Below are 26,478 nucleotides of genomic sequence, written 5' to 3' on the forward strand. Positions count from 1 at the left end.
TTAGGAAAGCAGAAATCAACTACCTACTGCTGAGAATGGGAAGGAGGTAGTTGTAAAAACAAGATAAGGCTTTAGAAGAGTGAAAGAAGGTCTGTAGGTCTGAAATTGACTTTGGGGAAGCCGAGGAAACCTGGCATGGGTGCAGGTCCTACGCAGTGCTGAAGGCCTAATTGAAGCTGGAGACAAAATAGTGGTTTACCATGAGCCAGCCTCCTAGTTCCACTGGCCTAGAATTTCACAATGCTGGAAGCTATTAACTAAAGGACTGCCTTTTGTGGAAATTTATAACAATTTTCATGGTAACCAGTCTTGTTACTGATATATTCAGGGACTGCTTATACTTTTTACACAAAAAAATTTTCTCCTAAATCCTTTTTTAAATGAAAATGTTATTTTATACCAATCTAAAACTTGTATTCAGTTTAACATCTTGGTTTTGCAAAAGAGGTGGTCTGTATTCAAGGAAACCCAATGCTGCTTCTGAGGTCAACTTATAAGACAACTAACTGAGACAGACAAGATACTACTAAATGCTTCATGGTAGGGCAGGAAGTATTGACTCATGGTGCCCCCTGTTAACAGGAGGAAAAAAAAATTACAAGGAAAAGACACAAAGATAATATGATGCTTTGGTCTTATTTAGTCCTCCATAAACTAAACTAAAGCAGAGTAACAGAGAACTGAGTCTCCCAAACTCTCTTGAGAGATGACTCCAAAGATTCATAAATATAACCACAGACCCACAATGTAAAATGTCCACAAACTTGGGCCTCCATAGGAGATTTCTTACCTACCTCTTTTGGGAGGAAAGTACATAGTAATAAATAATGAAAATGAATTTATTTTCCTTTTTTTAGAAGGGTAACCTCTACCAGTATTGAATAAGAGAAAGCTGGTATAACTAAAGAAAAGCCTTATTTCTACCTTATTTATAGAGTAGACATGCAAACCCAAAAATTTCTGTACATTTGAACCAGGTGAACGTTCCCATCTAATATTAAGGCCAGTGCATCCTGAAGTTTTGAAATCAAAACTGATTTCTATCATCTATAACTGATTACTGTAATGTGTAACAGTCCTTTCGCACGCCTTAAGATGCCTGTTCACTACTTCATCCTTCAAGGCTCTCCTTGCTCCTGGAAAAGAGGAAGGACTGGTGGAGGGCACTGAAACGGCCAAATTCAAAAGAACTCTTTCCAAATACTCTCAATCGGTCCTTTGAATATTTTGATACAGAGTTTTGATACCAGTTAAAAAACTGAACAGCAGTTTCTGCCTTCTTGTATCTAAAATCCGTTAACAATTTGAATTCACTAACAAGAAAACACTTTGTCTTTCACCCTATTTTTATATATCTATATAGATATAGATCTATATAGATATATACACACCTTACACTATTTAAACTATAAAATTATTTTTGGTAGTCAGATCAATTCTCAAATTGCTAAAGTAGAAGATCATATTCTCAAAGCAGGTAAATATAATCTCTTACCTTCCCATAAAGAAGTAAACTGTGTCAGCTTCTTTGCGGATCAAAATCAGAAGACCAAGAGGAACCAGGTTCCAATTTCTTTTCAACTAAAATACTTTTAGACTTGCTTTTATTCCTCTCTGTTCTGAGCCTCTGAGGAAACTGTACAGTAAGCTCCTTGTGTCTACTCTCTACAGTGTCTACTCCAATCTCAGCCCTTTGTGGCCTATTCAGGAAGGCGGGAACAACCTCTAAAGTAAATCAACAAGAAGCCATAATTAAAGGCGGCATCACACTGACCTCTCTGAACATTAAATACCAGAAGACAGTGGACTAATGTCACAGAACTTAGGTATTCATATGCACAAAAGCAGAAAAACATTTCTATTTGCAGAGACTTGGAAAATATGACTCATGTAACCACTTTGGAAAATTTCCTCGAAAGACATGCTTCATTCAAGTAAGAAGCGAACTGGAAAAGAAACCAGACCCAAGAGGTCTAACTCTATGAAGAACTTCAGGGCAAGTTCAAACTCTTCAAAATGAGGACAACTGACAGTAGCTTATCTGGTGACTAACAGCAGCAATTTAATGTAATGAGAAAAAAAGCCAATTACATTACAGTTCATATTTCTTTAAAAAGTAATACCAATGGAAACTAAATCTTTTTGAAGAGTTCTGTTCATACTAATAATATATATGCCACATAGAATTTTTATTAAAAAAGCATGTGATGAAATGGATGCCATCGTCTTTCATTCTGTTTGTCAAATTACAGGAATTTGTTACCATTAGATGACACTGTGACCAAACTACAGAATTAGTATCTAAGAAAGTACAGACAGCCCTCGTTTCAAAAAATATTTCATCACCTTGCAGATACAGATTTTTAATTAATACTTATTATTTTATCCATATATTATTATCTGCACCAAAATACCACCTGGAAATGGTTTAAGGAGGCAGCAGACAGGTAAGAGTTGAGGTGATTTCAGGTAGCTGGAGTTAAAAAATCCTAGGCTAGCATATAACTAATCTATAACTCTGTCCTCTCTTTCACACCTCTTAAAATGCCTTTTCACTACTTTATCTTTCAAGATTCTCCTTGCTACTGGAACGGAGGAAGGACTGGTGTAAAGTATTGAAAAGACTAAAGGGCCAAATTCATAAGAACTCTTTCCAAATCCTCTCAATACAGCAGTGGCTAATTCTGGGGAGTTCTTTAATGAAATGTTCTTAGGTGACACAACTTATTACAGGAAACCTCTCTACAAAGCCATGAATGTGTGCCTTACCTTGTGATTCAGGAATTGCTAAGTAACTATATAAAAAGATGTGTATACGGATGTTGATCATGGAGTTGCTGGCTTAACTTCGTGTCAAATAGTGCTTCCATTTTTATTTTTAAAAAATTTTAAGGATCGTAGGATAGAAAAGAACAGGAAGAGCAAAAATTAAAACGTTGCTGATGATTGTCTCTGAGTAGGAAAATCATGTGATAAGAGCTCTTTGTAATTCTCTAACTTTTCCGCACTGTAATGGAATTACACTTGTAATGACAAAGGAAAAACAAATCCTCACAATGAGAAGGATTACAACAACGTGTTCCTCACAACAAGGAAGATTTACGTTCAATTTTTGGTTTTGCTTTTTTATTTTTAGACATCTGATCTTATCTTATTCATTCTCCAAAACCACTTATTAATCCAATCCAAACCACTCCAAAGCCAATTATGAAAAACAAAAGCAAAATTATATGGATAGGACATTCATTTTCAATGAATTAATTTAGTATATATATAAAACCCAATATATACATAAAGTATGTGTTATCTCTACACAGTGTACACTACAATGGGCCTCTGCAAAATTACTGCATGAAGAACATGGATGTTTCCTTTTTTAAGGCTCTTTCAGGGATTCTGTGATAGAGCAGAAAGTGACCACTGTGCTCCCACAGCACCGCTCGCTCATCACTATCATGGTACCTAGCACACCTGCACGATTTTAAGTTTCTCTCCTGACAAATTCTGACTCCAGAATTCATGTCAGCACAGTGCCTGGCACATAGTTGACACTTAGTAAACATTGGATGCATTGATAGATGGATGGATGAAAATTTCAGACAGACAGACTTAACAGACATACATACCTGGATGGATAACAGGGACAAATTAATGCAGAGATAGATGGACAAGGGAATGCATGCAAACACAGATGCATGGATAGAGAAATGACTACTTCATGGAGACTTTCAGTCAAAAAAGCCTCCTTCCAGTCCCAACTCTGCCAGTAACTATCTATGTAACAAGTCACTCCACCTTTCTGGGTCTTTTGGTCATATATAAAATAAAAGTTCCTTTTAGCTGCTGAATTAGATGACTAAGACTTAGGGCATGGCTCTTCATTTTAAGCAATTAGAGGAGATTGTTGGTGGGCGTGTTTTTTATAACACTATTGATTATACTTAAGATTTAATTGATGCCAAATCCTTGACCAGTGATACCACTCCTGATCCTCACATTGTTCCTATATAAAAACACGATTCACTTTAAGATGATGATGTACATGCTTTTCAGAAATGTCGTATTGTGAGGTTTGAGCTGAGTGCCTTGAAGACCAACATATTGAGGCAAACTTTAAGTCATTTTTTTCAACCTCTGAAAAACACATTCCAATCTATTGGCGACATTAAACAGGAAGAATCTAGCTAAAGGCTTTTTGCAAAATGGTAAAACACAATCCTTCACGATATAAAATGTGGCCATCTACCTTTTACTTTTTTATCAAATTTCTTCTGTTTCATTTTTTCTCGGTTTTCCTGTCGGACTTCCTTTGCTTCTTCTAATGCTTCTTGACTACCCCAAACTTCAAGAGACCTCTTCACAATCTACAACACAAAATCCATATTTAAATAAGTTGTGATTCGGACTTGCAAAATATTATAAAGTTATAACTGTCAAATCCACAGGTACCAAAGAATATCTAACTCAAGTATAAATTTATAAATACTTATGAGAAATGTAAAGGTTCTAAATATTAATGATCAGAAACAACTCTAATAAAACATCTATCCAAACCTATGAAACTGTCAGTAAACATATGCTGAATTAGATTATAAATAGAAAAGTTGTCCTCTGACTGTATCGTCACAGGAATCAAAAGTACATGTGGTCAGTGAGTTTGATCAACTGTGGCGGGCTCACCAAAGAAACAATTTGTTGACAGATTAGCCACATCAGACCTAAACATGAGGTCATCTCCAAAAAATCTCCAACCGCAGGAAATTACCAATTACTACTACTTATCTCCTTCAAGATCAGTAATTGTTTCTATCGACTTGACTTCTGATCTGCAGGATATATATATTTTTTTAATTTTGGTACCGAAATGATGTAAAAAGTCTTCATTCTACTTTTAAAACTTTACATTATATACCTTTATTCTTTATAGTATTTACTCACATTTTAAGAGAATTTACCACTAAGGATTATGCTCAGGATACCTCTCACAATATGTTAAAGGACCATAATGTTAATCAGTGTAGCCAAACTCAAATTTCTCACATATGCAAGTGATATACTTTATACTTGTTTTTCATATATTCTGGGACATCACGTTTTCCACAATTTAACATCCCTGAAAATGCTGCATCACCAGTGCACTTAATGGTACTTTAACAACTCTGAGTCAAAAAGTGATGAAGAACCGGACTTTGAATGGAAAGTTTAGGAATACCATCATAAGTCTTCTGCACTTGCATTTTCCCTTTTATGTATGCAAAAGTTGTGATATATGACAAAAAACTGTAATAAAGTCTACGGGCGCTGTTTCACCAAGTATAAAATAAAAGCATCAAGTGATAAGAAAGCGTATGTTGATTTAATTAGCGGCATTTAAAAATATTTAATGGTACATAAAACAATAGTGAATTTTCTAATCAACAGACTCATATTAGTATTTAATGAAATTCAGTACATGTTTTGTTTTACAATACTGTGCTCTAAAGCAATGCCTCCCAATATTTTAAGCTAACAGCACAAAAAGAATATTACAATATTTGTACCACTCTGAGGTAGATACAAGAGACTGCTTGTGACTCAAAGAAACTGGCCTGGGCACTAGCAGTCCTAGCCACTAAGTGGATCAGCATCTTGGCACGCCTGTAACCCATCTGCAGCAAGTGGCGCTGAGAAGACCTGCTCTGAGATTACAGAGCTATATGGACACTCGCTAGCATTCCAGATGGGTAGAGTTAGAGTTTAGGTATTTATGAAATTCCTGAAATTTTTCTTTTTTTTAATATTTCTTTTTTGGTGGGAGATGGAGGTGAAAGAGGGTAAGGAAATGGGGCCTGACTCCCATTCCAACCTTTTTTAGTTTCCAAATTGTACTCTTAACATCACCCAATAGCAACATGTTTGTTTCAAAGTGCCATATTAGAAGCAAAATGAGGTCAGGCATGATGGCTCATGCCTGTAATCCCATCATTTTGGGAGGCCAAAGCAGGAGGATCACTTGAGCCCTGGAGTTCGAGACCAGCCTGGGCAATATGGCAAAACCCCATCTCTACAAAAAATACAAAAAACTAGCCAGGTGCTACTCAGAAGGCTAAGATGGAAGGATTACCTGAGCCCAGGAAGTCAAGGCTGCAGTGAACCATGATCTCACCACTGCACTCTAGCCTGAGTGACAGAGTGAGACCTTATCGTATAAGACAAAAAAAAACAAAAGCAAAATGAGAAAACATGTTATTAAATGTCATTATACATGACTGTGATGCATATGCAAAACTAGAGAAAAGAGTTTTTTCACACTCTGTAAGCAAAAACCAAGCTATGACTAGTTTGTTATTAAGACTTTACCAGAGTTAAATATAATAAACACAACTTATTAGAGACCTGTAACTTTAAGTAGAGTTTCATATCACCCCATTGTGAATGATGTGGATTCTTCTTCACAATAAATTTAAGAGGCGGCTCTCTTTTTTCTAAATCACAGTCTTTCAGAAGATATTCTTGTTTTGCCTCTGTTTTGGTTATAAGCTTATGTTTATCATCAGCATCTCTGAAAACAGATTAAGTCCATTATATAAATTAGTTATTTTAAATAAACTAAGTTTGCAAATGGCCCAGCAACTTAGGGGCACACACAGCAAAAAGGACATATAAAATACTTTTTCCTGCAACTCTCATGGTTACATTAGCAACATAAGAATTCTAATGGAAAAATACTTTATCTTTTACTTATTCTGATAAGTTATATTATCTAGAGAAAAAACATTCTTAGCAAAGGGAACAGCAAGGGCAAAGGCTCTAGGGGATGGGTGTATTTTGCAAAGAGAGCTTACAGCAAGAGGACCAGTGTAACTAGAAGACCTGCAGTAAGCGATGGTGAGGAGTGGTGGGAGATACAGTCAGAGACAGTCAGGGCCTTGCAAGCAATGGTGAAGACAATGGTTAGAAACCACTAGAAAGTTTTGAGCAAAATACGATATGAAAAGGAGACCCTAGGGGTACAAAAGGGGTAGTGGGGGAGAGACCAGTTAGAACACTACAGCAGTGGTCCAGGCAAGAGCTGATGGTGGCCTAGACTAAGGCAGCAGTGGGAGAGGATGAGATGCCGATGGATTCAGGATATGGATTGAGCCTAAAGCCAAACAGGTTTGGAATTAATGCACACAGGAGAGTGGAGACATAGCCAGTGAATGAAGCTGGCTTTACTGAAATGGTAAACACTAAAGAGCAGGTACAGGTCAGGGAGGGGAGAAATCAAAGGTTCAATCAGAGGATTCTATCACAAACACATAAAAGTTAAAACTGGGAAGAGCTGTATGAAAGCTAAATAATTCAGAAGTATAAACTAACATGAGACACGTAGACTACATGGTACTAAAACTATCATCTTTGACAATGTTGAAAAAGAATGGAGGCCTGTGTTCCTGATTATGATTAAACATAAAAGCGTAACGTTTCCAGACTTTTCAAGGTGTTGGCAGGACTGCGTTCCTTTCTGGAGGCACTAGGTAAGAATCCATCTCCTTGCCTTTTCTAGCTTCTAGAGGCCACCTGCATTCCTTAACTCATGACCCCCTCCTTCCACTTTCACAGCCAATGATGATGGCTTCTCACATTGCACCACTCACTTCTTCATTAATCGCATGTCCCTCTGACTCTCAGCTTTCCTCTTCCACTTCTAAGAAAGCTCGTGTGCTTGTATTCGGTCTACCTAGATAGCCCAGGATAATCTCCCCATCTCAAGGTCTTTAAGCTTAATCATATCTGCAAAGTCCCTTTGCTATGGTAAGGTAATATATTCACAACTTTCTTTAAACCAGTACAATAGTTGCTTCCATTTTCTCTTGGAAATAAAATTCTATGTAGTGTTTCATTTCCCAAAAGCTATACTGGCCTTTAAGGAGAATGATGACAATACTGTGGACCTTCACCACTGTGTCGGTGGGAAATGAGTTTGTAATCTGTAGTTCCAGCTGTGGTGCCGGAACATTCCCAGCCATATATCTGATCATGAGACCAGGGACCACACCTCCCTCTCTATCTACCTAGGACTCCGCTCAGCAACAAGCCAATCACGATGGCTCCCAGTGTCTGCAGCAGGGACTCTAAAAGGTCGGGTCCTTCAGGCATGTGAGGAGTTGATTGAGGGCTGTAGGGACAAACTAAGCACAGGGAGCAGGTAAGAGGTCCAACTAAGATTCCAAGATAGTACCTTCAAAGTGCAAAAGATACCAGCACAGCATCTGGCTGAGTCAACAGTAGCGATAGGAGAACCATGTGAAGTGAGAAAGGTTATTCTGGGTGATATAAAAAAAGGATAAAGTCTAGAAGAAAAAGAATAGAAGAATATGGTTTTTCCTCATCTATTCTCTTTATGAGGGTAGCAAAACATGAATGAAAAAGGTATTCTGAGCTACAGTCCTCTCACTGAAGGCCCCAGACCTCTGACCAAGATGTAACACACCCTGGAATAATTAAGAAATAGAGGGATCATTAGGGCTGGGTGAAGAGAAGGGTTAGGAGCCTGCTACTGAGAGATGTTAAAAAACAAAAACAAAAAACTCAGGCCAGCAGAAAAAGAAAAGGAAATTTCTATGGCAGAACCATCCTTCCTATTTTATGGGGTATAACATAAGCTTTAATAGTCACAGATTTACTGTATTTGGCAAAATAGAAACCATAGAAATTTTAGGAAACGCCCAAAATAAAAATCATAATTACTAAGAAAATATCAAATCCAAACAGATATAACTTGTTTTGCCCTAAACCTACCCATAAACATTAGCAATTAAGAACATCATCTAAAATAAGTACCTGCAGTTATCACAAGTTGGCAAATCAAAGTGGTTCATAAGATAAGAATCCATAAATTCTTTCCCACATTCTTCACATATTACATAATCAAATTCCATAACAGGTCCTAAGAAAAGGAAAATGAACTCTTTAAGTTTCCTTTTTTATGACTAGAACAATATATTTTCCTCTATTTTATTAGCTTATCCGCATGTATGCTATGCCTCACATAAATACATTTAAGTAAAAGACAAAATAAGACCTTGATTATGTTTATCTAAAAAAAAAATTAAAGAGGAAAAAAGAAAAGGAAGTAACATAAAGAAAAAAAACCTAGCAATTCCACAAGTATTTCTGAATCCCAGCCATGTGCAAGGTACCTGTATTAGTGCTACATTGCAGCTGTAAGAAACTATCACAGACTAAGTGACTTAAAACAACACACATTTATTATCACACAGATCTCTAGTTTATTCTGACATGGGTCTCAGTAGGCTAAAATCAAGGTGTTGGCAGGGCTGTGTTCCTTTCTGGAGGCTCTAGGCATGAATCCATCTCCTTGCCTTTTCCAGCTTCTACAGGCTGCCTGCATTCCTTGACTCAGGACCCCCTCCTCCATCTTCACAGTCAGCAATGGTGGCTTCTCACATGGCATCACTCACTTCTTCCATAATCACATGTCCCTCTGACTCTCAGGTTTCCTCTTCTACTTTTTTGTAGAAAAGGAGTCTTGCTCTGCCGCTCAGGCTGGAGTGCAGTGGCACGATCTCGGCTCAGTGCAACCTCCACCTCTCAGGTTCAAGCGATTCTCCTGCCTTAGCCTCCCAAGTAGCTGAGATTACAGGTGCACGCCACCATGCCCAGATAATTTTTGTTTTGTTTTAGTTTTGTTTTGTTTTTTGAGATGGAATCTCGCTCCGTTGCCCAGGCTGTAGTACAGTGGCGTGATCTTGGCTCACTGCAACTTCCACTTCCTGGGTTCAGGCAATTCTCCTGCCTCAGCCTCCCAAGTAGCTGGGATTACAGGCACGCACCACCACACCCGGTTAATTTTTGTATTTTTAGTAGAGATGGGGTTTCACCATGTTGGCCAGGCTAGTCTCGATTTCCTGACCTTGTGATCCACCCACCTCGGCCTCCCAAAGTGCTGGGATTACAGGCGTGAGCCACTGCACCCAGCTCTAATTTTTGTATTTTTAGTAGAGACAGAGTTTCACCATGTTGCCCAGGTTGGTCTCAAACTCTTGATCTCAGGTGATCCATCTACCCTGGCCTCCCAAAGTGCTGGGATTATAGGCGTGAGCCACTGTGTCCAGCCCCTCTTCCACTTTTAAGGAAATTTGTGTGCTTACATTGGGTCTACCTGGATAACCCAGGATATTCTCCCCATCTCAAGGTCTTTGACCTTAATCATATCTGCAAAGTCCTTTTTGCTATGATAAAGATAATATATTCATAGGTTCCAGGGTGATTAAGGCATGGACATCTTTGGGGGCCATTATTTTGCCTACCACAGCACCGCTGAAAGTACAAAACAGATTAGTCCCAGAGTGGTAGGGTGAAAAGGGATCTGCTTACAGACAGGGCACCAACATTACACAGGAAAGAGCAATAAACAGCATGGTAACAGAAGAAAGACAACAACAGCATTCACTTCCAAATGGAAACATTTTTTTCTCCCTCCATTCTACCCCCTACCAACAAAGCAAAAAGCTTCTTTATCTGTCTCACCTTCTGGATTATAAACTCCTTGAGAGGAGAGTCTGTATTCAGCCATGTATCCTCAACTCCCAGCACAGAAAAACCACTCTAGGTAAGGCAAAGCTAGATTATTTAAGGACTTCAAATGCCTAGCTATGAAACTTAATCCTGTAAGAACTGTTTCTCCCAGCAAGTCTTTAAATTTTACTAGTAAGGCTGGGCACAGTGGCTCACACCTATAATCCCAGCACTTTGGGAGGCCAAGGTGGGTGGATCACTTGAGTCCAGGAGTTCGAGACCAGCCTGGTAAACATGGCAAAGCCCTGTCTCTACAAAAAAATACAAAAATTAGCCAGCTGTCAATTAGCTGGGCGTGGTAGCAGGCACCTGTAATCCCAGCTACTCTGGAGGCTGAGGCAGGAGAATCGCTTGTGCCCAGGAGGTGTAGGTTGCAGCAAGCCAAGATTGTGCCACTGCACTCCAGCCTGGGCAATAAGAGTGAAACTCCGTCTCAAAAACAAAAACAAAAAAATTAACCAGGCATGGTGATGTGTGCCTGTAGTCCCAGCTACTTGGGAGGCTGAGGTAAGAGAATCCCTTGAACACAGGCGGTACAGGTTACAGTAAGTCAAGATCACGCCACTGCATTCCAGGCTGGTGACAGAGCAAGACTCTTTCCATATATATATATACACACACACACACACATACATATACATATATATGTAAACACATAAATTTTACTAAGAAGTCTTTAGGCTGAATGCTCCAACTCTCAGAGCTGCCACAATTTCCAATGAGAAGAAAGAGGAGTTGTCGACTGGGCGCAGTGGCTCACGCCTGTAATCCCAGCACTTTGGGAGGCTGAGGAGGGTGGATCACCTGAGACTGGGTGCTTGAGACCAGCCTGACCAACATGGAGAAACCCCGTCTCTACTAAAAATACAAAATTAGCGGGGCCTGGTGGTGCATGCCTATAATAACAGCTACTCGGGAGGCTGAGGCAGGAGAATCGCTTGAACCCAGGAGGCGGAGGTCACAGTGGGCCGAGATCGCACCACTGCACTCCAGCCTGGGCAACAAGAGTGAAACTCCATCTCAAAGAAGAAAAAAAAAAAAAAGAAAAGGAGAATTGTCATTATGTCATTAATTAACTGTTTGTTTCAAAATATTCCTATCACTGCCTTCCCTTACCTCCTTCGTTATAACACACTAATCTCCAAACTTTAAGAAAACAAATAAACAAAAAAATCATGCTTTTTTTGTAGAATATTAGAGGAGCATATCCATAGACAAAAGGAAAACTAAAAATTTTGGAACAAGGCCAGTGATAGCCAAAGTGGTATATTTGAAAAATTTACCAGGATGCGTTAGAATGAAGAGAAAGTGTGACAGAAATACCAATTAGGAAGCTATTACATAGCATTATTAATTAAAACATTTAAAATGTGCAGTTTTCTAATTTAAAACATTCTTTATAATGGGAATTCCTAAATAAACACAATGATAATTTTCAAATTGTCACTCCCTTTTACATTTACCACTCAGAAACTGGCAGTCTACCATAAGCAAGAGTTGTGTAATTATTTCATTATATATTACAATGTAACAATAATGGAAATAAAGTACACAGTAAAATGTAATGTGCTTGAATCATCCTGAAACCATCCCCAGCCACCCCCCAACCCCACCCCAGGTTTTGTCTTCCACAAAACCAGTCCCTGATGCAAATAAAAACAACTATTTTAATCCTTCAAGTCTCAGCTTTGCAAACAACAGTATAGACACACACAGATTAGAGCAGCGCAACCACCTACATTGATGAATGCACAACACTTCTGTAGCTACAACTAAAGACTGGAATAGGTTTTCGGTTTTTTAAAATCTGTTATATTGCACTGTTGGCTGCTAAACTTATAAAAAAATAAAGTGTTTCTATCTTTTTCCCAAAGACTGTGAAAGTACCCTCACTGTGAAGATATGTATACACATAAGTGATTTACCAAAGCACTAACCTTAGATCATAGTTATATCCTTCTTTGTATGCTGGTCTACCTTATATTTTGTAAGCTGCTTTCTTTCTCCACAGTTATCTCCCGGATGCTGGCACCTCATTTCAGCCTATCAGGATAATTCTGAGTATTTATTCTACCAATCAATATACTGACTAACCCTGCCTATTATAAAACAACAGAGAGCATCAACCCCTAAGTACATCAGCCACAAGTTAAATAATCATTTCCATATGCATGGCTGTTTCTTTGATTTTTTTAATCTACTAGCAAAACTGCCAAACTTTATCACTTTTATAAAGATAATGTACTCACTAATTAAAGTAATTGCGGCATTATGTAGCATCAGTTTGCATAGAATTAAGCATGTTACTCAAAATAACCAATCTAGATACTTATTTTTGAAAAACTCACTTTACCTGGTTGATGAACAACTTTTCCAATTTTATGTTCTTCTTCTTCTTCCTCTTCTAAAATAAAGCCTCCTCCTGTGTCAATTATCTTTGGGGCTGCTTTTACATTAGCCATGCCTACAAAAGTAAAAGCAGTCAACAATTGAAGTAGGTAAGCCCGTATGTTACCTTGTTCACAAAGAGAAAATTCCTCTGAATTCAATATATCTCACACAACACAAGGATGTCCACGATCACCACTTCTATTCAACATTATACTGAAGGCCCCAGCTAGTCCAACAGAGCAAGAAAACCAAAAAGGCATAAAGGATGAAAAGAAAGAAGTAAAACAGCATCTGTTCACAGATGATGTAATTATGTGTGTAAAATATCCACAAGAATCTACAATTAGAATTAAGAAATAACAACCTAGAAAGAGATGTGTAAAACCTCTGCCCTGAAAACTACAAAACACTAAGAGAAATCAAAGAAGACTTAAATAAATGGAGAAATATACTGTGTATGGATTTTAAGCCTCCATATCATAAAAACATCAATTCTTCACAAATTTACCTAAAGATTCAAGGTGATCTCAGCCAGAACTCCAGCAGTGGGGTGTGTTGTGTTATGTGTGTGTGTGTGTGTGTGTGTGTGTGCGCGCGCGCGCGCGTTCACCCGGAAATTTCCATTTCATATTTTGGGCCATGGTTGATTGTGGGTAACTAAAGCCACAGAAAGTAAAACCTTGGATAAGGGAGGACTAACGTATGCATAGCTGACAAAGGGGTCACATTCAGAATACATAATAAAATTCTCTAAGTCAGTAAAAGACAAATAACCCAACTTTTAAAAACAGGCAAAAGATCTGAATAGGCACTTAACAAATGAGGATATCCAAATGGCCAAAAAGCACATGAAAAGGTTCTCATTATCTCTAATCATTGGGAAAATACAAATTAAAACCATAATGAAGTATCATTAGACTCTCACCAGAATGTCTAAAATGAAAAAGACTGACAATACCAAGTGTGAGGATGTGGAGCAACCAGAACTGCCATACATTGCCAGTGAGACTGGAAACTGATATAATCACTGTTTGGCAATACCTACTAAAGCTGAACATAACTACACCTCTCCTATGACCCAGCAATTCCATCTCCAGGCATATACACAAGAGAAGTGTGTATGTCCACTAAAGCACATAAACAGGAATGTGTACAGAGGTTTCATTCCTAACAGCCCCAAAGTGGAAACAACCCAAATAGCCACCAAAAGGAAAACGGAAAAATTGCAGAATACAAAAGAATCTATACAACATCTAAATGCACAAACTACCAATGCATGCAACAAAATGCCTGAATCTCTCAGATACTATGTTGCGCAAAAAAAGGGCAGATACTGTACAGACTCAATGTACATCAATTTCAGAAAGAGGTAATACCAATCAAATGGTCAGAAGAGTATTACTTCTGAGAGTAGAGAGTGGACACCGACTAGGAAGGTGCAACAGGAAAACTTCTAAGGTTCTGGAAGTGTACATATCTTGATCACTATGGTGTTTACACAAGCATTAACATAGGTAAAATTCAGATGAGTACATTTTACAGTATGTTACACCTCCATTTTTTAAAATAAGACAAATTTGGTATGTTTTATTCTGCTAAAGTCAATCCCCTTCTCTGGCCTCAATTTCTCCCTCTATTAAATGAAAGGATTAGATTATAAGCTTGTTTCCACTGTTAATAGCAATTCTCACTATAACACCTGTTCATTTCTCTGTATCCCTTCATTAGACTGAGTGCCTTTACCTGTATACTTCTGACAAACAGTAAACATTCCATGAGTACCGACTGGATGGATAGAAACGAATGAACCTACCAGAATATGTAATATAAATAGCAAAGTAAATGAATGGAATGACAGTAAGCACAATGAGAATTCAGAACAGGGAAGGCTGGAGTAGTCGAGCCCATGACTTCAGCAGGATCCTAAACAACGCTAACTCATGCCCAAAACAAAGCCCAATTTCTCTCTGCTGCTATGACTTGCTGTTTCCCCAGGACCTTAGCAACACTCTTCGTATTCTAAGCAAGTTTTTTCAGTCTCTTTCATGGCGTATGTCATGGCACACAGAGAAAAAGAAAACTGTATAGTACTTGGAAATAAAAGTATCACAAAGATAAAAAATCCCGGCACTTACCTAACTCTTGAAACATGGTGAGTTGTACTCAACGCTACAATACAGTTCAGTTCTTGGGGAACTGCCTAAGAAATCTTACAGAATGTTCATTCTACCTTGCTTTCCATGATAACAAGTTTAATTTAATACCAGTTTTTGCTATTTTGTACCTTGTGTTCCACAGCCATGTAGTATAGATCTATGGAAACCTTTATGGAATCATGACTATGAATTAACCAGTGCAAATGAACTTTCTGTCCAACTCTAGTGTGTCTCAAGTTGAGAAAGGAATAAAAGGAAACCACTATAAAGCAGAAAGAATGAGACCAGTACCATCAAAAGTAGCTGGAATTTGCAGTTTCGGTGTTAGTACGAATATCAAGACATGCTGCCAGCTTCAGACTCTTCTCACTCTCACTACATCTGGCTGATAAAAAAAGAGTAATAGATAATACAGCTGTAAACTGTGCTCGACACAGGACAGTACAGAGCTCTAGGAACACATGTACTTCATGTTATAGAGGTCGTCCTAAAGAACTGGCTATCAATCAAACTATATTTCAAGTACCCTGGAAAAAATTATTAGTTGGCCCCAGTGGCAAATTCCATAATAGAATAATCTGCAATGAGAGATCAGTCTTTAATTTACTTCAATCAATAAACATGTTTTGAGTATCTAGCTTTTGCCAAGAAATCGTACAGGTCACATGTCCAAGAAATAGACTCATGGAATCTATGGATTAGAATCTTAAAGGTTTACTATCCAGTCCCTTCTGATTGCTGAATCTCCTCTCCTCCACATAAGTAAGGGTTCTTCCAGTCCCTATTTGAGCACTTCTAGTAACCGGTAGCTCATGAGAAGCAATCCGTTAGACTTTTGGCAACTCCAATTGCTGAAAGTTCTCCCTAACAAACACCAAGATCTGCCTCTTCCACCAACTAGTTCTAGGTATATAGGATAGAATCAAGAACTAGTCTAACTCCTCTTTCTGGGACAGCTGAGGCCCTGACATCTGGCAGTGGCTGGCACCTCCCAGCCGGGGCGGCTGCAGCCCTAAACGAAAAATCGAAGCTGAGCAGCCCAGGTGCAGCAAATAAGGCCCGGGGGCGACCGCGGAACGCTCTGTGGTCGTGGACAGGACGCTCTGACAAGGCGGCTGGGCGGATTCCCTCTACGACTGGGGAAGAATCTGCGCACAGACGCCAGCGCAGTTGCCTCGATCCCCGGGCCCCGGGACTCGGCTCGCACAAGCCAGTCTGGGGACCGGGGAGGCGGGGAGAGGGAAGGGGCAAGCGCCGCCGCGGCCCAAACCTCCAGTAGCCGCAGCCGCCGTCGCCGGGTAGGGCCGGGCAGCCAGCCGGGCCTGGCGCAGCATCAGTGCCCGCTGTCTCTTCCGCTCGACACTCGCCCGCACCGAGGCAGGCAGCTCCGCGGGTTGCTCTAAAGCCGCCGCCTCCGGCGAAGCCCCGTCGGCCGCCGCCATCTCCGACCTACTCCGAGGACCCAGCTCCCAGGCCCACGCACGCGCACTGCGCGCCCAGGCGAGCCGACCGCCCGGCACAGCCTCTGCGTTCCCCGTACCCAGCGGCCTTTCGGAGTGAGAGCGCCTGCGCAGTTAAGGGGCTCGGCGTGGCCTGCAGGGGCGCTGTGCGGAGTCTGGGCATGCGCGGACACGGAGTACCCACCTATCTACCTGCTCACTTGTCATCTGGGAGAAGAGTCCCTGCTGAAATCATATGTCAGGACCTGGTCACCTTTAAAATAGGTCTCGCTTGGTGATTCAGAGTATAGGCTTTGGAGTCAGGCCTGGGTTAAGTCTGAACTCTTGACAGGTAAAGTCTATGTGACCTTGGGCAAGTTACTTAACCAGAGTTCAGTTTCTTCAGTAGTAAAATGAGGACAATTATGGAACCATTTACTGAGTCTCTGGGAAGATTAGATTGCCAGGACAATACCTGGCACGTAAAAGACCTCAAAAAATGGTAACAGTGAGTAGTAGTAGTGCCAGTCATAGAGCCCAACAGATGATAGTTCTGATTTCATGTTGGATACATGGCCTAGAGACACAGCCTTAGACTTAAAATGAGAAGACCTGGGTCGAAACTCCCAGTTAACTTGCTGTGTGACCTCAGGCAAATGCAGCACTTGGTCCAGGGCTGATATGCATAAGGTTGGCTACCTTTTCCATGGAATATTCCTTCAGTGAAGATGAGCTGCTGCCAGGTAGACAGTGGGTTTGGATCTGGGCCAAATATCCTGACTTCCCAAAAGTGTGGCTAGTGGAACAAAAGAAACATAGCAGGCTACCCCAAAAATGTATGCTTTCCCTTTGTTACAAATAATACTTAATTGAAACCAGAAAACATTAACTTCTAATTACTACATGTACCATTTAGGACTGGCTTTTAGAAAGACAACCTGACACACTGATGTTTCCCACTAATATTCAATGGTTAACGTTTCAGAAACACAGTTCAGTAGTTCTAGTTTATCGGTCATACATACATAAAGCTGCAAAACCTTGTATAAAGCAGTTACATGCTGAAATCTTCTGGTTGAACTGGAGATAGAAATCTCAAGCCATCCGCATCTCCCTTCCCCTCAGATCTTTCTTTCTCCCTATCCATCAATCTTTCCCAGGTGAAAATATTTCAAATTCCATAACACCAAAAGCACAAGCAGCAAAAGAAAAAAAAACTGGACTTCATTAAAATTAAAAACTAGGCTGGGCACAGTGGTTCACACCTGTATTCTCAACACTTTGGGAGGCCAAGGCAGGAGAATCACTTGTCATGAGTTCAAGACAAGCTGAGGCAACATAGTGAGACCCCATCACTATTAAAAAAAAATAATAGTTGGTAAGGTGCAGTGGCTTATGTCTGTAATTCCAGCACTTTGGGAGGCCAATGCAGGAGGACTGCTTGAGCCCAGGAGTTCAAGACCAACCTGGGCAATGTAACAAGAACCCATCTCAGGAGGTCAAGGCTGCAGTGAGCTGTGATGGCACCACTACCCTCCAGCCTGGGCAACATAGTAACATCCTGTCTCAAAAAAAAATTAAAGTCATCGGCAAAGCCTGAGTCCTGTCCTCTCAGTCTCCTCCCTGGACAGCATGAGCTTCACCACTCGCTCCACCTTCTCCACCAACTACCAGTCCCTGGGCACTGTCCAGGCGCCCAGCTACAGTGCCTGGCTGGTCAGCAGCAAAGCCACTGTCTATGCAGGCGCAGGGGGCTCTGGTTCCCGGATCTCCGTGTCCCGCTCCACCAGCTTCCTGAGTGGCATGGGTTCCGAGGTCCTGGCCGCGGGAGTGGTCGGGGGTCTGGCAAGAATGGGGGGCATCCAGAACAAGAAGGAGACCACGCAAAGCCTGAACAACTGCCTGGCCTCCTACCTGGACAGAGTGAGGAGCCTGAAGACCAAGAACCAGAAGCTGGAAAGCAAAATCTGGGAGCACCTGTAGAAGAAGGGACCCCAGGTCAGAGACTGGAGCCATTACTTCAAGACCATTGAGGGCCTGAGGGCTCAGATCTTCACAAATACTGTGGACAATGCCTGTATTGTTCTGCAAATTGACAATGCCGGTCTTGCTGCTGATGACTTTAGAGTCAAGTATGAGACAGAGCTGGCCATGTGCCAGACTGTGAAGAGCCACATCCATGGGCTCCACAAGGTCACTGATGACAAATGTCACTCAGTTGCAGCTGGAGACAGAGATCGAAGCTCTCAAGGAGGAGCTGCTCTTCATGAAGAAGAACCATGAAGAGGAAGTAAAAGGCCTACAAACCCAGACTGCCAGCTCTGGGTTGACTGTGGAGGTAGATAACCCCAAATCTCAGGACCTCGACAAGATCATGGCAGATACCAGGCGCAATATGACGAGCTGGCTCAGAAGAACCAAGAGGAGCTGGACAAATACTGGTCTCAGCAGATTGAGGAGAGCACCTCAGTGGTCACCACGTAGTCCACCGAGGTTGGAGCTGCTGGGATGATGCTCACAGAGCTGCGACATACAGTCCAGTCCTTGGAGATCGACATTTCCATGAGAAATCTGAAGGCCAGCTTGGAGAATAGCCTGAGGGAGGTGGAGGCCTGCTATGCCCTGCAGAGGGAGCAGCTCAATGGGATCCTGCTGCACCTGGAGTCAGAGCTGGCACAGACCTGGGCAGAGGGACAATGCCAGGCCCAAGAGTACAAGGCCCTGCTGAACATCAAGGTCAAGCTGGAGGCTGAGAGCACCGCCTACTGCTGCCTGCTGGAAGATGGCGAAGACTTCAATCTTGTTGATGCCCTGGATAGCAGCAACTCCATGCAAACCATCCGAAAGACCACCACAAGCTGGCTAGTGGATGGCAAAGTGGTGTCTGACCAATGACACCAGAGTTCTGAGACATTAAGCCAGCAGAAGTAGGATACCCTTTGGGGAGCAGGAGGCCAATAAAAAGTTCAGAGGTCAAAAAAAAATTAAAAACTTTTCTGCATCAAAGAACACTATGAAGAAAATGAGGGTAAAAAGCCCCACAGAATGGGAGAAAATATTTGCAAATCAGATATCCAATAAGGATCTAGTATCCAGAATTTATAACAAACACTTCCAGCTCAACAACAAAAAGAAAACCCAATTTAAAAATGAGCAAGGAACTTAAATCAACATTTTTCCGAAGAGGATGTACAGATGGCCAACAAACACATGAAACAATATTCATCATTAGTCATTAGGAAAATGCAAATTAAGGCACAGTGAGATACCACCTCATACCTCCAGGCAACCCTTCCTTCTCTGATTTCAACCCTGCCAACAAACCCCCTCTCTCAGTCCCCCTCCCACCACCATCCCCTCCTCCTTCTCCTTCGGCTCCTCTCCCCCACCCCCTTATCCTGGTCCTCCATCCCAACCTTCCTTCTCCACCGCACACCCGGTCTTGTACCCAACCCCCTTCTGCCAAAGGTCACTCCCACAACCAAATGTTTTCCAAAGTCCTTCCCTTGCGAAAGGTGTCAGGGTCGAAGGTATAGTCCAAATTCATGTTCCCTTCTCCCTAGCCAACCTCTCCCAGCTTAAAAAGAGACTCAGCTCCTTTTCCACAGACCCCATTTCCTCGCGCAAGGAATTTCTGTATGTCACTCAATCTTATGACCTTACCTGGCATGACATTTATGTCATCCTCTCCTCCTCCCTCACCCCGGAGGACAGGGAATGTATCTGGACAGCCACCCAAGCCTATGCAGACACCCTCCACCAACAAGATGCTGCCCATAACCTTATAGGGACCCTAGCTGTCCCCAGAACTGACCCCAATTGGGATTATGAGGCAGTTTCCTCAGACAGACAGAAACGAAGCCATATAATATCATGCCTCCTAACTGGCATGGATAAAGCTGCCCTTAAGGCTGTAAACTATGAAAAGATAAAAGACATCACACAAGGCCCCAATGAACATCCTGCTCTTTTCTTCTCCCTCATTTCAGGGGCCATAACTAATTATACCACCTTAAGCCCTGATACCCATGAGGGCAGAATCTACCTACCTATTTACACTTCATTTCCCAGTCAGCCCCCAACATCGGAAAGAAACTTAAAAAACTAGAAGATGGCCCTCATACCTCCCAAAGAGACTTAATCAAAGTGGCCTTTATGGTCTTTAATGATGATGGCTAGAATTTTGAAAAATAACAAAACAAAGAAAAGAAAAGAAGTATTGGCAAGGATGTAAAAAAAAAATTGGAACCTCATGCGTTATTGGTGGGAATGTAAACTAGTGCAGCTGCTGTGGAAAACGGTTTGACTGTCCCGCAAAACACGAAACATAGGATTACCATATGAGTCAGTAATTCAACTCATGAGTATATTCCCACAAGAACTAAAAACAGGTGTGCAAACAAAAACCTGCACACAAATGTTCACGTAGCACTATTCACAATAACCAAAAACTGGAAACTACCCAACTGCCCATCAACTGATGAATGGATAAACAAAATAGAGTATATCCACACAAAGAAATATTATTTGGCCAGGCACGGTGGCTCACGCCTGTAATCCCAGCACTTTGGGGGGCCAAGGCGGGTGGATCACAAGGTCAGGAGATCAAGACCACCCTGGCTAACACGGTGAGACCCCATCTGTACTAAAAATACAAAAAAATTTAGCCGGGCGTGGTGGCGGGCGCCTGTAGTCCCAGCTACTCAGGAGGCTGAGGCAGGAGAATGGCGTGAACCTGGGAGGCGGAGCTTGCAGTGAGTGGACATCTCGCCACTGCACTCCAGCCTGGGCAACAGAGCAAGACTTGGCCTCAAAAAACAAACAAAAAAAAAAAAAGAAAAGAAAAAGAAAAGAAAAGAAAAAGAAATGTTATTCAGCCAAAAAAAAAGAATGAAGTACTGATACATGCTACAACATAGATAAACCTTGAAAATATTACGCTAAGTGAAAGAAGCCAGACATGAAATGCTACAGAGTGTATAATTCCATTTACATGAAACATTCAGAATAAGCAAACCTACAGTGACAGAAAGCAGATAGTAGTTGCCATGGGCTGAAAGGAAGAGGGACCAGGGAGTGAGTGCTTAATAGATAAGGGGTTTCCTTTTGAGACAATAAAAATATTCTGGAACTAGATGGTGGTGATGGTTGCACGACATCGTGAATGTACCATATGTCACTAATGGTCAGTTTTACTTTATGTATATCATACCACAATTGAAAAAAAAAAAAAAAACCTCAATATCTCTCCGGGCCCAGGTAGGTAATAGAAGTTAAAGAACCTAGCCAGTTGTGAAACTGAGGCAAACTGGAGTGTGGAGATCCCCTTTAAAGAGGACAGCTACCGTACAACTCCAGCTGGTGGTTTTAAAGAAAGAATTTGGGACCCTTGTTGCCAGATTTTTCAATCTTTCAAGAAAAGGAAAAATCAAATTCGAATGCACATAGAAGTCTCTTGTAACTTGTTAAATACATATTCTGACTCAGTAGGTCTAATGGTAGGACCCAAAATATGCATTTCTGTTTTTTAGACTTTATCGTTGGAATAATATTAAGTTCACAGTCAAACTGAGAGTAAGATACAAAGATTTTCCACATACTCCCTGCTCCCACACATACATATCCCCCCCATTATTAACGTCCCCAACCAGAGTGATACATCTGTTACAACTGATAAAGCTATATTGACACGTCATCATCACCCAAAGTCCACAGTTTACATTAGGGCTGCTCTTGGAGTTGTACATTCTGAGTTTGAACAAATGAATAATGGCATGTGTCTACCATTACAGTAAAGAATGTGTGTGTCTAATAAGAAATGGCATTATCTCTGGTGGTGCTACAGCACCACAGATCACACTTGGAATGGTAAGAGTCTAGATTACAGGTTCCCAGATTTGGCTGTACTGGGAAGCACCCGGAGTGTTTAATAAATACCAATGCTTAGGCCCCACCCCCAGGGATTCTGATGTCAGGGGGTCAGAGTGAGATCTGAGCATCAGGATTTTGTAAAGCCCCACCCCCACCCCCTACATCATTCTGATGGGCAGCCAAATTTGAGAGCCCGCATACTAGATGGCCCCTATGGTCCCCACAGCCCTAATAATCCTGATGTGGTGAAATATTTCTAGAGGGCAAGGTCACAGTTTTCCCCCAAGGTAACCTTTTGAAAATAATTAATCCAGAGAATCTCCTCCCCAACAAAGCATTCCAAGCCTCAGTGCTGGAGAATGTGACCTACAGCTCGGATGCCATACAGGCCCTAGATTCTGTAACTCTTGGCAGCTTTTGTAACTGTGGTCTTCTTTTGCTGGTAACTCCCTCTTCTTTGGTGTACTGACCTTTGTTAGCAAGTTTCGTATAGTTGGGTCTGCATTGTTAGTCAACCGAGCTAAAAGGACTCCTTTGGAGAAAAGAAGAATGCGTGCCCGAATCCATGTAGCCCACAGGGTGCCAGGCTTGAGGGCCTGCCCAGAGCAAAGCAGCATGAGTCATTTTGGTCAGGGCACAAAAGGAAAACAGGCAAGGAAAACAGAGCAGTAGATGTGTTCTTGCCTCTCCTGATTCAGTCTCGGGGAAACCTGTGACTGCATTTATCTTCCTGCTTTCTACCTCCCTCACCTACCAACACACCTGTGGTCCTGGCTCAAAGAGGGATACTTAACGAAGCACAGAAAGAATTGAAAGCCCTCACCGAAGCCTCAAAAAGAGCAGGAAGATAAGAATGGAGGCCAGAAAGGAGAGTGAGAAACTTGGCAGGGTTTCCTAACAGGGCCTGCTCTCTAAGTGCGTTACCCAGGTGACTCATGCCTGAGATGACAGGGTGTGAACACATTTGTCTTTATTATCTAGTAAATAGCACCTGTGTGTGGCTTTCTTTTTTGTTTTTATTTCTTTCCTGGTTCCCTGGGGCTTTACTTCTTAATGTGGTCACTTTGAACATCATTGGCATCAATTCACAACAGGGAAACATCTGTGAGAAGAAGCACACTAAGTGGGGAATCTTTCTGGAACGAGGACACAGCAACACAGAAATTAGCCTGATCCTGTTGCCTTAAGCTACATTCATTTAGTACTCCAGGAAATGCAGTCTCTTTTTTCTGTGATCAGCCAGACAAATCCTCCTCCTGAAGAAACTTAGATTTCAACCTCCCTGAACCAAAAGGAAAAAAAGAATCGGGCAAAAACATCATAGTGGAGCATCTATCAACAAAATGTGTGCACGGAGAGGTTTCAAAATCATCTCGAAGACTCACGAGATTTGTCTTTCCAAAAGCAGTAAGGAGTGGGAGTGTACAACGGCTTCAACTAAGGACAGGGCCATCAGCTCTGGATGTCAAAATCTTCACCACTCACAGACCAGCAAGGGCACGTCTTCCCACTCTGCATCCCTAGATCCTGAATATGCCCAGAGGTCCCTAGCTTCCCGTTGCAGCTTTTTGGAAGCCCGACTCCCTCCTCTGGCTGTCCCTGATCCTCCTCTGTGCTGGTGCTGTGGCACTTAGCCCACCAGAAGTGATACCCACCTGCCATCCGCACTAGTTTTTCAGGTCCTTAAGAGCTAAGGCTGTGTGATTCATCCCAATATCTCCAGGGCTTAGCATGGTATCCAGCACAGAGTAGCTGCTCAGCAAATGCTTGTGGGATTAAATAAATTGGATGAATAATACTGAATAAGACTGCTTGCATATCTTTTTAGCACTGACAACTCACAGTCCAAAGCTGAAACTTATAACCACCTTGTCTCTGCTTGTGTGCCTTTGGTGATGCGGAGCACTCCACTTGAGAACAACCCGTTCCATGGTTGTCTACCATTGGCCATTATTTATTGTAATAATAACAGTAACAATAGCAACACTTATATGGTGCTTACTGTAATACTAGGTGGTTTTTAAGCACATTCAGTAGTCTTAGTTTAGAGATGAGGCAACTAAAGCACAGAGATGCTAAGCAACTTGTTCAAGATCATGTAGCTAATAAGTGACAGAGCTGGGTTCAGGCACGCACAGCCCAACCCCAGCATTAATAGTCTCAACCACCAAATTATAAGCCTCTGAATTAGAACAAGTCTCCTCTTACTTCCTCCACTAGAGATTGTCCTGCATGGGTTAGCACAGAGCTGGAATCAGAGCAGGTTCTTGCCAATACCCTACGTGGCTAACCAAGTGGCTTGAAACAGAGAGGGCGTCTCTGCCTCAAGCTTAGTCTTGGAGTTATCGTTGCCCATTGTGGGTAGGGCCAAGGGAGGATGAATGTGGTCCAGGGTTCACCCATTATGTAGATGAACTCTGCTCATAATGGGGTTATAGTCTTGTGGTTTCCTCCTCTCTTATTACCCCCAATGGGGGTTTTCCTTTCAATTACCTTTATAACAAGTGTGGTTGCAGCTTCAAACCACAAACCACTAATATTTTTATTGGCAAGTGTATCCTCTAATACGTATCGTTCTGTTGAATGGGCAAAATATTTATCACCAGATGTACTTGTTTTTGTAGTTTTTATAATGCTTGGAAAGAGGTTGAGTGTCTCTGGCCTTAATTCCTTCTTTGGCTGTACTGCCACTGTCCTGGTTTAGCCCCCACCAAATTTTACCTGTGTAGCCTCTGAACTGGTCTCCCAGACTCCAGGCTGACCCCTCTAATCCATCTTCCACATAGGCTTACAGCTCCATCTTTCTAAAGTACAGCTTTGGCCATGCCATTCCTTTGCTCAAAAATCATTTATTGACTCCCAATTGTAGATAATTGTAAGTTCCCATCACCTGGTACCCGCAGCCCTTTAGGAACTTTCCTTCCATAAACCTTTATCGTGAACCTTATGCGTTAGCCACACTGGACAAGTTTGCATTTTCTAGACCTGTCCTGTGCCTTTCTATTTCCATGCTTTGCTCATGCTGTTTTCTTTCCCTGTAAATCTTTTGTTTATATTGTCACTCATTCTTTCATTTGTATGTTCAAGCATTCCACAAACTTTACTATGCACCTTCTTCAATCCAGGTCCTGCGCTGAGGACCAGTAATGAATTAGCCATGGTCTTCCGCTCAAGGAGCTTAAAGTCCAATCTAGACTCCTTCTGGTCACATCCATGACCATCTGTCACAATCTTATTGGAAAGGATACAATTTCCCTCTCCTTGAAGCCTTTTTCCAATGTTTCAGCTGGAAGTAATCTTTTCCCTCCTCTGAGGCTTATCCCTTGCCCCTCATCCCCAACTTCTAAGGACCCCCATTTTCCAACCTTGCATCTTATATTATAATGATACTGATGCTTATTTCCCCTGGATGATACAAGATGCACTTGACTTCTTGAGGCGGAATTCCTTTGCATCCAGGGACCAGCAGAGGAGCTGGCCCGCAGTGGACTCATATCCAACCAATGCTGCTGATTGACACTGCATCCACCATTGGTGAGAACACAACTAGAGAGATTACACAAAGCACTCATAAAAGGTAGTGTCTCCCAGCTTTGTTGAGATGTAATTATATAATTCACATACCATACAAATTACCCACTTAAAGTGTACAACTCAATGATTTTCAGTATATTCACAGAGTTGTGCAACCATCACCACAATCAATTTTAGAACATGTTCATCACCCCAGAAACAAACCTCATACGCATTAGCAGTCAAACCCCCATTTCCCCTCAAGCCTCCTCAGCCCTGGGCAACCATTAATCTGCTTTCTTTCTCTATAGACAGAAATTTGACTATTCCTGACTTTTCACATTAATGGAATCACACAATACATGGCCTTTTGTGTCTGGCTTCTTTCACTTAGCATAATGTTTTCAGGGTTCATATGTATTGTATGATATTTTGGTTTTTTATTGACAAGCAACATTCCATTATATGGATGTACCATATTTTATTCATCCAATCCTCCACTGATGGACACTGGGTTGTTTTTACTTTTTCATGATTATGAATAA

At 41.5% G+C, this 26,478-nt stretch overlaps 2 protein-coding genes and 1 pseudogene across 11 annotated transcripts in view; 2 read left to right on the top strand and 1 right to left on the bottom strand.

Annotated features, from left to right (window-relative positions):
- The window catches only part of NCBP1 (nuclear cap binding protein subunit 1), a 49,062-nt gene extending 46,845 nt beyond the window's left edge, over positions 1-2,217 (top strand). The window contains exon 24 of the mRNA XM_021927351.1: positions 1,672-2,217. The gene's annotated coding sequence lies outside the window, so the exon portion shown is untranslated. The remainder of the gene's footprint in view (positions 1-1,671) is intronic.
- XPA (XPA, DNA damage recognition and repair factor) overlaps positions 1-26,478 on the bottom strand; it is a 44,312-nt gene that overhangs the window by 6,271 nt on the left and 11,563 nt on the right. For 3 of the 10 annotated variants that reach the window (XR_638278.3, XR_002517511.2, XM_009188459.3), the window contains exons 1-6: positions 16,381-16,667; positions 12,917-13,027; positions 8,806-8,911; positions 6,376-6,541; positions 4,247-4,364; positions 1,496-1,725 (exon numbers count right to left, since the gene is read on the bottom strand). Coding sequence is in view for 8 of the 10 variants with exons in the window: in XM_009188459.3 (XP_009186723.1) it covers positions 1,520-1,725; positions 4,247-4,364; positions 6,376-6,541; positions 8,806-8,911; positions 12,917-13,027; positions 16,381-16,552 (879 nt within the window). In the remaining 2 variants the exon portion in view is untranslated. Of the gene's footprint in view, positions 1-1,495; positions 1,726-4,246; positions 4,365-6,375; positions 6,542-8,805; positions 8,912-12,916; positions 13,028-15,089; positions 16,353-16,380; positions 16,668-26,478 lie in introns of those variants that run through there. The other 7 variants (XM_021927360.2, XM_017949716.3, XM_009188461.3 and 4 more) reach the window with 7 other exon arrangements.
- On the top strand, positions 18,060-19,482 carry LOC101024388 (annotated as a pseudogene).

Source organism: Papio anubis, chromosome 13, assembly GCF_008728515.1.
Source record: "Papio anubis isolate 15944 chromosome 13, Panubis1.0, whole genome shotgun sequence".
Lineage (NCBI taxonomy): Eukaryota > Metazoa > Chordata > Mammalia > Primates > Cercopithecidae > Papio > Papio anubis.